General features: G+C 32.8%; 1 protein-coding gene across 1 annotated transcript in view; it reads right to left on the reverse strand.

Annotated features, from left to right (window-relative positions):
- LOC147077706 (putative cytochrome P450 49a1) overlaps positions 1-9,680 on the reverse strand; it is a 41,665-nt gene extending 31,985 nt beyond the window's left edge. The window contains exons 1-2 of the mRNA XM_085940126.1: positions 9,603-9,680; positions 5,229-5,470 (exon numbers count right to left, since the gene is read on the reverse strand). Of these exons, the coding sequence (XP_085796252.1) occupies positions 5,229-5,448 (220 nt within the window). The 5' untranslated portion in view covers positions 5,449-5,470; positions 9,603-9,680. The remainder of the gene's footprint in view (positions 1-5,228; positions 5,471-9,602) is intronic.
- Positions 9,681-12,626: the final 2,946 nt, after the last annotated feature.

Here is a 12,626-nt window from a genome sequence, read left to right on the forward strand (position 1 = left end):
TTTGATAATAATATTTTTGACGTGACCTTCTAAAGTATTTTTTTGCGGCCTGATTAATTGTACTTCTGATAACGAATAACTTTTTATATATTTTTTTTAAATATTGACAATAGCTTAAAATTTGTTTAGCAATAGTACGCGATCCATTTTCAATAGATATTGATAGTGTACCGACAGAGCTACAACTTGAGATTATTGATCTGCAGTGTGACACTGATTTAAGAGAATTGCATCGTCGTGAAGAAATCTCCAAATTTTACAATTCCCTTAATTCAGACAAATTCGACCAACGTAAAGATTATGCAAGAAAAATGTTCGTTATTTTTGGATCAACCTATATAATATGTGAACAAAGATTTTCGATCATGAACCACAATAAAAATTCTTTACGATCAAATATCTTCGATGTTCATTTACAAGCGGGTTTGAGAATATCAACTACAAAATAACACCTGATTTAAAAAAAAATGTTTAAAAATGTACAACAGTTTCATTCTGCTCGTCAGTTTTTTGTAATGTTTATTTTTCGTGATAATAAATAGTGTATATGTAAAAATGGTATTTCACTTGCGGCCCGCCGCTCATTTTGAATTCTTGAATTTGGCCCTTCAATTTGCCCCCCCCCCCCCCTGTTCTAAAGATACAAATATAATTGTATACATACAGTCGTGATAATTAATCTATTGCTAGAAACTTTTGCGGTTATTCGTTATTATACTTTTTTATTGGGTTGTGACCGGGTATGTTTCCTTCTTGTTCTTTCGAGAAATGGAAGTTCTCGAGAAAAGCCCGAAATATTGAGGAAAAGAGCAGAAGAAAAATACACGATGACAGCCCAAAAACCAAATAAAGAGATCGCGACAATAATGGTATCTTTTTTTAATGCTTTAAAATACAAGCTAAAGGGGGGTATAGTACGTAGGTATTAGTTACAAATAGTCACGGAACTAGGGATCGCAATACCGGTATTTTAAAACCGGTATTTAATTATTCATCGATACCGAAACACCGGTATTTTACTACATATCGTACATTAAATTTAACGAATAAGATTAATCCTGCCAAAACGCAAATATATTGACTGAAACCAACAAAAGTTAAACAATAATAAAACAAAATCCCTCAAATATACTTATAGAATTGTCGCGATGAAGTAAAATATTTCGAAAAAGAAAACAATCGTGGCAAATATTTCCAATTATTCTATAACTATTGATCCAACATTGATAGTACATCCAACAAACGATGAATTTGAGAGAAATTTTTGTTTACCTGAACTTTTTCTGTTTTTGTAAAAATTAGCAGTTCTAAAATATTATGATCTATACATATTTATAAAGGTCAACATAATAAATGTCAGTAGGTTCTTTGGGTTGCTATAAAATAGTGTTTTCAATAGATTTTAATTGCTATATGTTTTGATAGATACTTCCTTTTTACTATAATATGTTTTGACGAATACCGGCATTCAATAAGAAATACCGGTATTGATATATTTATTTGGTATTGCAATCCCTAGACGGAACGAATTGAACAATTAAATATAATATTATACTAATTAGTAATTATCATTAAAAGTAAATTAATCAATACGTTATCTTAATACAATAACAAAACTAAAATAATTTATTAAAATTAATTTAAACATTCAAACATCAAAACATTTATTTTTATCTATAAAATTTAGTTTAATAAGACTTTAACACTATTTATAACAAAGATTTTTTTAATTAACTATTATTTTATTCAACGAATAATTCACAAGATTTAAGAATGTTGGTTCTATTCCAGCCGGGTGACTTACTTTTTTCAAAAAGATTTTTTCTATTGGTTATAATATATTATCTCAGAAGTGTTTTTCAAAATTATGTATGTTCAAAGATTTTTTTGTTAATCACAATATTTTTATTTAATAATATCGATATTTTACTTTAAATCATTTATATTATATATATCGATATCAGCTTTGATATATTGTCATCGCTCTTTTTTGTAATTTTTATTTTTAAGTGCTAATTTATTATTATTCATAGCAATTCCAATTAAAAATCGCTTCTCTAATAGAAAGCAAATTATAATCATTCCTTTATAAAGCATTTTTTCTCTAGTTATGTTGTGCCAAATGTAAATATTTTTCCTATGAATTGCATTCCGCGAAAATCTGACACAAGCTGTCTCTAATATAATAAATATATATTATGTATATATATATACCCACGATAGCCGCGCGGCGCGTCGTGGGTCCCAGGTTTGAATCTTGGGTCTGGAAAGTACACATATTGCTTTTCAATTTGTCTATGAGTCAGTGTATTGACCTAATAGGTTGAGCAAGTGGCTGACATCCATTTCTCGTAAAAACAAAACCTCCACGCTGGGAGGCCCATAATGATCTTATTAGGATCGGACAGTCGAAAAAAAATTAAGTATAACACCATGCTTATAAATACGATCAACTAAGAGTTGAATAGTCGAATCTGACTAATCTATTACGATTTCGATGTGTAGATTACTTCACAAACAAATCAACTATGAATGAAGTTATGTTATTTATTAGATGCGACCAGCTGTTTCAAGCCTACTCAATCGTATTTATCGGCCTAGTATTTTAGTGTTTATTATTTGTATAGGCACTCAACCTCAACCGCTAAAAATCATTACCATGGTTTTCCATTTCAATAATGACGGTCATTTAGTCTTTTCTTCAACAAAACAACTTGTTTAATTTCCGAAAACACGCTTTCTAAACAACAACTGATTTGCAAAAATATTTTTTATACTTGCGATTCGATGACAAAAAGAAAAAGGAAATTTTTGCTACACTAGGGCATCAGAATAATTTTACTCAGGTATCCGCAACTTAAATTTAACATATTATTGCTTTTTCTTATTATTAATCGTGACCTCAAGCAAAAAACCCATGACACTCTTTTTTTAGTATTCAATTCAATTCATTTATTCAATTCATTTATTTTACATATTGTGGACATTACAAATTATAAGTTTAAGAAGTTCACAACATGACATTTAGAAACAACGAAATATTATTAAAACAATATTAGGTACATAACAAAAGAGATAGATCAGTATTAAGTTATTCTACAGTATAAATGTGTAAATACAAAAAAAATATATAGGTACAAGGAAGTACACCGGGTGAGTTAAGCAGACCCTATTTTAAGAATTTATAAAATTTTACCTATACTCATTCTCACGTAGATGGAATATATCAACATCCGAAGCGATTTGGTTGAACAGAGCCATTTCCCTACCAATTGGCATCACCAATGGCAGGTTAGTTCTGCTCCTCGGGAGAACAAACAACTGATGCTCCCGATTTATAAGATAGTTATCAGGGACATACAAGTCAATACTACCAAGAATGGCAGAGTTCTCATTCACACCACGTATAAGTCGAAAAAAATACGTGGCCAAATATTGATACCTTCTAGCACTTAAACTACAGTAATATGTAAGCATACCTAAGAGAAAGTCAGTTGGACAAAGCCATATTACATATAGCGTATGTTCACCTGCCCATCTATTCTATACACAACTGACTGCTATCGGTCGCTATCGATCGCTATCGGCGGCTATAGAGGGTGGTTTTTCATATTTCTATATTGAGGTATTAAAATTATCGTGGTGCAGTGCATAAGGCGCTGGTCTTCCATCCCGGAGTTCTGGGTTCGATACCCGGTGGGGTCAAAATATATTTACATAATCTAATATATAAATTCTCCAAGCCTGGGAGTTTTACCACTATTATTGGGCTTCACGGCCTGTTTTGGTGTTTAATAAAAGAAACAAATAATAATAAATAAATTACAATAAGTGCTATGTATTGACAGCACTTCTTTTGGCTGTGCGAACTTTTAGAGCAAGATTAGAGAGTTTTGACTGTTTAGACGGCGAACTTATTGTAACAATTATAATACCTCAATACAAAAATATGATAAACTACACTCGATAGCGGCTGAAAGCAGTCTAGTATAGAGAATAGATACGCTGGAGTGAGATTTTCCTTACCCTCTCTGACCACGCCCGGTCTTCATCCGGCGTGTCACGGGACCCTACGTTTGATGTAAAACATCTTTTTTTATTATGTCTGGGAATATCTCAAAAGTAGTTATGCAAGACTGAGGATGGCATCCTAGTGGCAAAATTAAAAATCGTAGTACGTAACAAAAGCTAACACAAAACTACCGAACAACTTAAGTGAAGTGATCTTCCCGTTGGTAGTAAGTAAAATCGACGAGAATCATGTGCCAGTGACATTTCCAGATACATTCCTCGTAGCCAGACACTCCGTACTCGAGTGAGTATAACTATAATTTCGGGTCCGAACCACCCCCCCCCATAAACTGAAAAAAATACGAATTATTTACTTAAATGGAATATTACCTCTTTTTCGTCTTCGTCGACTGAGAATCGTGACCCAGATGAGCGGCAATCATAAATTACTATTAAATACTTATAACTATTTTACTAATTTTATTTATTACTAATATTTATTACTAATAAAACTAAATTATTTATTACTAATAAACTACCTGAGCCACTCAATATTGTTTTCAATATTCTGATGCAGCATGACATCATGGACGACACAAATGGACATACTAACGATTCTAATAATTATTACCGTTAAGCTACGTGTATTCGATAATCATTTGTGGGTGTGACATTTCGTAATAACCATTAGTTACATCTGCAGACCAAGTGTTTATTGTTTGAATTTAAGTGCGGAATGTCTGAGTATTTGTAATGTAGCTGAAAAGTGCGGTATTCCGCGGTTGAAGCCGCGTTGACACGATCCAAGTACGATCCTAGTTGACTTGGACCGAGTGCCATCCAAGCGCACTCGTATGAGACAGCTTCATACAAATTACTCCTATCCAAGGTACTCGAACCGCGTCCTACTCATCCAAGCCAGCTTGGATAGGAGTAATTGGTATGAAGATCTCTCGTACGAGTGCGCTCGGTCCAAGTCAATTTGGATCGTGTCAACGCGGCCTTAAGCGACTAGAAAATAAGGGTAAATATTGAAGTCAGTGGCACTTGTTAATTTTTTAATCCCGCCCCGTCCAGCTGCTTTAAAATTTATTTAAAAAATATATTGATATTTTTTCAAGCTAGACCCCCCCCCCTTATAACAATTTTTCTGTGTCTGTGCCTGAACCAACGACAAATAGGTACCTGTCAAATAACAAAATTGTGCTGGTTATTACCTATATACGGTAGAAATCTCCAGCTATTTCCGAGTAGCGGTGAGGGCGTGGGTCCTGGAACATGACTGTATGGAATGGCCCTGCTCCACTCGACATCGTAGACTGTGGCCCTTTCTCCAATGATGTCCGCAGACTCAGCGATGTTTCTCTTGCACACATGCCACACGGCATTAATACCAGTTTTTACTCTTAAATTCATGACACTTTTAACCAACGCCATAGTTTTAATGACAGAAAATTATCTATAGGAATTAGTCAAGCATATTAATAATTTTACAAATTTAAATATGCTTAGAAAAAACAAACTTCATTATCTTCCAGTTAAAATCAATTTTGTTACCATTTCTTTGTTATGTTTATAGCAGTAGCGAAGGGTGAAGGTGGGCTGTTAAGATCCGCCATAAATAGTGCACATTAAACTTTGTTAGTCATACGTATTTGTTTTTATTGAACTAAAACTACAATTTACAGATGGTGCTCGTTAGTTTTTAAAAATCAATTAAACCCTGCCTAAACAAAACCATAATAGTTTTGGTATATTATGGGCGATATGACAAAATCGTGCACACTTTTTCATTCATACTTATTTGTGTTCTATTACACAATATAGGTATTGTTGGTTCATTTTTTTAAATTCATTAAGGCAGGGCTAACCCAAACTATAATAGATAAGAATATTATTTTATCTATAAAATATTCAAAGTTATGTATGATTTCATTGCATGATTTTAGATATTTTATATATAGACGAGTATTTTTGACCATTACCAATTATTTGGCTTGGTTTCGTAGGGTTTAATTGAATTTTAAAAACTAACCAACACCATCTGTAAATTGTAGTCATTTCAATGAAAACAAATACGTGTGACTAAAGTTTAGTGTGCACTATTTATTGCGGATCTTAACAGCATACCTCCCCTCCACCCTTCGCCACTGGTTTATAGTATCTAAAATAAAAAATCGACTGGTGTAACTCATTTATTTGTAATCTCAAATTGTTCAAAATTTCATTAAAGACATTCTAATACGTAACATCAAGTATTATTTGCCATGAAACACAAGGTTGTTTTATAATGTCATGGTAATAGTTATTATTTATTTTTAAAATCGCTGTAATGAGCTATTGAGTGTTTTTAGAAAGTAAGTTAATATGTATTTACGTGCAATTGTACATGTATGTAAGGCAACTCTTGAATAAAACCAGATTTCACGACTCGACACAAGTTAAACTACTCACAAACAGAATGTCTAATTACATGTTGGTTTATAGGTTATGAAAATGCTATTCTGTATTACAATTATTAAAAGTTTGATGTTATAAAAAAAATCGGTGTCTGTACTTATGTACGCGCGTTAGAAGTTATACTTCTTTGGCGTAAGAAAACAAAAACAAAACTTGTGATAAACTAAATTCTTTGACTAGCTCTTAATTATCTTGTTAAATTATACACTCAAGAAAAAGGACCGCATATTGGAACGCCGTTGGTTTATTTCTTTACACTTTAACTTATATTACTAAATTATATAATTTTATTATTTCTCGTTGTTTTTATTTTTGAAGTACCAACTTCTGACGTTTAATCGTTTGTTTACGTAAGTAATTGCAAATGGCCGACAATAATAAATTCACTGCCTAGGCAACGGAACAATTCTAAACTATAATATTATACTGTATAATCGTCACGATTGCAGTATCATACTGTGGCGTAAAGGTAGTGCGTTCGGCTGATAACCGAACAACCGGTGGCTCGAATCCAATCGAGTGCGTTTTTTTTCGTGAGAAAAAATAAATTATGTGTTACATGTTACACGCCAAAAATACACTCTGATCTGATTTCCCAAACGCACCAAAAGAAGTATAACTTCAAAATATATGTTATTGTACAACTGCCAATTAATTAATTTACTGACTTCTTGCACATACATGTGACAGACCTCATGTGAATATGAGAGGGACAGGTATCGGTGATCCAGTGTCTTTATATGTATTATATTAATAAGTTAACAAAATAATAAAAATCTAATAGCGCCTGTACACGTGCATGGAATTACTGCCGGAAATAGTGCTTATTTTAAACTATCGTGACAATAACTGTTTACACATAAAAGTGCTGACTGTCTCTCCAATATCATTCTCCAAGAGTAAGCAAGACGCGATGTTGTCATTTTATATTACTATTTTGACAGGACGTATTGAAAATCGGTTAAACTTTAAATGTTTTCTACTAGATCTTTTACCGGCATTTTTGCCATCATCGTTGTACTGCGCAGGCGCAGATCTTACTTGCGCTTAAAAAATCAGAACAATTCAGAAACTTCCAAACTTGTTTGATTCATGCACGCAATCTTGCCAATAAATGGTTTCCCATAAATTTTCTTATTGTGCACAGTAAATCTATGCACGTGTAAACGGGGTATAACTACAATATACATTACATAGTAGTTGTCAATGATAATGAGCATATGTAAATATTGAATGCAATCTAACTTGCCCGTTTTTCCAATGGGAAATTCATTTAGCTCCAATTTTATAATTGTATTATTATATTAAACAAAATACTTCTCATTTTTATAAGTCAGATGAATCATAAAAAGGTCCGCGTTCGTCACTTTAAGATAAATAAAGGTGTGAATTTTTGATTGCTTCAAAAGATACTACACATTCCGATCTGGCATTTGAAGATTTCTCCTCATGAATAGTATTAATTTTTGATAATGACAGTGTTTACTATGACGAAACCAATATCCACATGAGTTTCGTGTTTTTCAGAAGTATTTTAAATTCTCACATTCACGATAGGTACCAATTTGATACGACTAATAATTGAAGTTATGAATAATAATTTGGATATGTGCAGCGGCGATTTTCTTTAACGCAATCGATTTGTCAGAACATTTAAAAAGGAGTCACGAAGCAATTCAAAACAATCATACAATTATTAAATTCATCAAAATCTTAAATGTTATTTTAATCACGTGTCAGTCAGTACGTCGGGTCTCTTCGTCACTAAACGCACCCGACGTGACATTGGTGAAAAAACGGTAGACACCAGAACTTTGGATGCACTTTGAATTAAGTTTCTAGAAAATTAGTGATCGTCAGCGATGTTTCAGGTTGAAAAACAGCGAAAAATGTAACTACAACATAGAAACGGAAATCAAATTTAAAAGGGTGTTGGAAACCGACATTTACACTTCACTGCAATAATATAAGGAACAGAATAGAATAAACCAATCAATAATTTAAAACATCTAAAAGTAGTCAGATAGTATAATATATATTTTTGTTATTTAATACTGAATATTCTAGATTAAATTTAGGAGTCTTAAATTCTTTATTATCGAAAATATAATGTAATTTTATAAAGGTACGGAAACTTACATATTAGAAAAAATCCTCGTAAAAAACTGAATTGGACTTGAACTCACATTTTTACCTGTTCGGGTAAGCGCTCTTATCCGTTGGGCTATCGATCCGTCTGGGTATCCTCTAATAACTGCTTACGACTGATCGCTAGCTCAAATGATAAGTGCACTCACTCTGACAGTTAAAGACGTGAGCTAACTTTTTTCTAATATGCATGTTTATGAGATAATTAGTCTTTATTCTAATGAATAACACACAACATTTAAGAATTTAAGATTCGTCATTAGATATAAGTACAAAAATTTTCGTAACTCAAAAAAATCGGTGTATGTACTTATATACGCGCGTTAGAAGTTATACTTCTTTGGCGTAACAAGCCAAAACAAAACTTGTGATAACCTAGATTCTTCGACTAGCTTTTAATTATCTTGTTAAATTCCACACTCAAGAAAAGGGGCCGCTTATTGGAGCACCGTTGATTTATTTCTATACACTTTAACTTGTATTACTAAATTATATAATTTTATTATTTCTCGTTGTTTTTATTTTTAAAGTAACAACTGTCACTATGACGTTTAATTGTTTGTTTACGTAAGGAATTGCAAATGGCCGACAATAATAAACTCGTTGCCTAGGCAACGGAACAATTCTACTATCAAACTTTCGTTTGTATACAGCTGGCTGATTCGCAGCCAACTTCATAATGTCGCGCACTTTCGTAACGGTGTGCGCGCGCAGCTCTCAATTTCACTCTCTACCAAACGCCCCAAAAGAAGTAGGTAGGTATAACTTCAAAAAATGTATATTTGACAAGATTTCTTTTTTTTTACACAATATATTATTACAATATCGATATCACATTCCGTGCCCGATTGCATTAAAGGAAAATGCATCGCGGTTTTCGGTTATTATTTTATTTTTTTCAATGTTTAAGATGCGTATTTTTTTTTTAGAATCATTATATTATTATCGTGTGTAACTAATCTTTAATCCGGTTTGATATTTACATAATACTGTTGTAAGCCCGGCGTTTACAGCGTATTTTTTTCGTTGCAAACTCGTCCGATTGACGCTGACCGAATACTGGGGCAGGTTACTCATTATATGGCGTGAGAGATTCAACAAGAAGTTGCTCATACGGCAAGAATCTCATGTGGAGGGAGAGGAGACAGTATAAACGATTAAAGTAAGAGGCGGATTAGAAAGGAGCTCACTACAGATTATAATGTTAAGCCAGAGAGGCTAAAACATGTAATATCACAAAAAAATATTAACAATCCGTTTATTTAGATATCATGTAATCAGTGAGTAGTTATTTAATGTTATTATGCGCGATTACAAAAACCATTTTTGTAACCCAGCAATGATGATTATTCAAAATTAAATATTTGAGGCGCCCAGTGTCAAAGTGGGCCAAAGGTAGAATGATGCTTTTTACAGGAAGGGCGAAAAACTGTAGTTATACTTTTGACAATGTATATTTAATTATTATATTTTTCTTAATGTACTATAACCTTTCCTGAATACTTTTAAATAGTTAATTTAAGTGTTACTTTATTAACAAAGCTCAATTTGACATCTAAAATATGCTCTAATAAGATAATATGATCTTTTGGCCGAGTTTTAAACTAATTATGCAGATGGTCGTATTTTTTTCCGAAACTTATTGGAGTATTAATATTTTTTTAATAAAAACTTGAATGAAACACGATAAAAAATAAATTTCATTTTCAATTATTGAAACATGACAGGTCTTGCAGAGGAAAGATGTATTATGACGGCCATATTCGATTTTGCATATTTTTAGGGCTGTGATTGGCTCGTCAATCCTTTGGCCGTTTTTGATATTTATGCACATTTTAAAAGTCGATTTAGCATAGGTTCTGGCCGTTTTTCATGCTTGAAAATTATAAGAGTGGTAGATATTGATATAAAGAATTTTTTAGCATTAAAATGTAAAAAACGCCGAAAAGTGCCTTTGGCCCACTTTGATACTGGGCGCCTCATTTATTCCCGTTACCTTTACAATATTATGTGTCTCTTACCCGTAGCCGCTTTACGAAGACGTTTCACATGAGAGTTTTTTACGAGAAATGGACGTTAGCCACTTGCTCAAACTCTGAGTCTGAACATGCATGTAATTTTTTTAGGCTTGGTATTTAAGCCCGAGACCTACCCCATGACGTAGGTGTGTTGTAATAAAACATTAGTAAGTAAATGAATATGTACGTATATACGTGGTGTATTTTTATTTTTATCTCTAAACGATTCAATTTATATACTTTTGAAGCTCAGCGTATGGTTACTCTGAATTTTTATAAGATGCCATGACGGGCTACCAAAAAGCAGCACCATCAAAATGCAAGCACTGAAAAGGCTGCATTTAAGTATCTATAACAGTGAGTTTCACTCCATTAATTATGGTAAAAATCATGTTAATATGTGATTTATATTGTTCTTCGAGTGTATTAAGTAAATCTATCACCCATGATAGTCTACTAAGTGTAGTGTCCGTCTCAGTGATATCCCGTGGGGGTAGGCAGATTGAGCATCGCTTGGGGGCGGTAGTTTCTCAAAGGGCGGCAAATCGAGGTGAATCATTAGGTATACATATATAGAAATAGATTCAATTTCAATTTCAATTTCTTTATTTTACATATTGTGGACATTACAAATTATAAGTTTAAGACGTTCACAACATGACATTTAGAAACAAAGAAATATTATTAAAACAGTTTTATGTACATAACAAAAGAGATAGATCAGTATTAAGTTATTCTACAGTATAAATGTGTAAATACAAAAAATATTAAGTATATAGGTACATGGAAGTACACCGGATGAGTTAAGCAGACCCTAGTTTAAGAATTTAAAAAACAACGTCCACCTAAATTCACCCTCACGTAAGTGGAATATATCAATATCCGAAGCGATTTCATTAAACATGGTTATTGCCCTCCCAATTGGCATTACTAATGGCAGGTTAGTTCTGCACCGTGTGAGAACAAACAACGGATGCCCTCGATTCCTAAGGTAATTATCAGAGACACACAAGCCAACAGCACCAAGAATGGCAGAGATAAGTACATAAACTTAGTATAGCGGAAATATCTTTCCATTAAAAAAAATCTGCTCACTGGTTGGAAACAAAATGTATTAATTAACATACTTAAAAGGTTTGACAGGGCTGTAATTTTTTAATGTTGGTATCGCGATGTCTAGTTTACTTCCGCTGTCCTTGGACGTCACGTCCTTGATAACCAGCAATGACACGTGCAGATCTGCGAATTATATTTTGAATTATAAGTAGGTACATATCCAAATCTTTTTGCCAGTCACTCACGAGTTTTGAAAGTTGTCAAGTGTATTTTTAAATATATGTATTTGAAACCTTGGACTCACAATATATTAAATTAGATTTAGTGGTATATATTTTGTTAGTACCTAATTCATCCATTCAACACATTTCTTAGATATTGGAGTGATGAAAGGATGAAACAAAATACTGTATAAAAAATGGGGCGGCATTTTGGCGATGCATAGGGGCGGAATTTTGTCTAGGGACGTCACTGGTCCGTCTACAAAACCATTTGAATATTGAGTATTATTTTCACTTTACAAAGTGTTTGATTTTTTATAATAACATGGCTTGAACCATGGAGTCAAAAAATTAAGTAGGTACCTACATGGTAGTATGTTGATTAGTTACAAAAGTAACATCATTAATTAATACCCATCTAAGCATTCGTATTGCATTCTGTTCAATGCGTTGACAAATATAAATATTTGTATGCATATTATTTAATCTAACTTTGGACCAAAATATGGAAATAAGACGTCGAATTGAACAGATGGTAAATGCGTTCAATTATAAGTAACTTGTGCAACCGTGATTTAAACCTGGACACGGATAACTAAACGCTGTCTCTTCTATTCTCTCGTATAGTCATAGACTCTCAGTCAAGTAGTCAAATGTCAAAGAATCCTTAGGATATCATGTGAAACAAAGAATTCGGAATAACACAATGGGT

The sequence above is a fragment of the Rhyacophila brunnea genome, unplaced genomic scaffold (genome assembly GCF_057557595.1).
Source record: "Rhyacophila brunnea isolate RB1 unplaced genomic scaffold, BYU_Rbru_1.0 scaffold_12, whole genome shotgun sequence".
Lineage (NCBI taxonomy): Eukaryota > Metazoa > Arthropoda > Insecta > Trichoptera > Rhyacophilidae > Rhyacophila > Rhyacophila brunnea.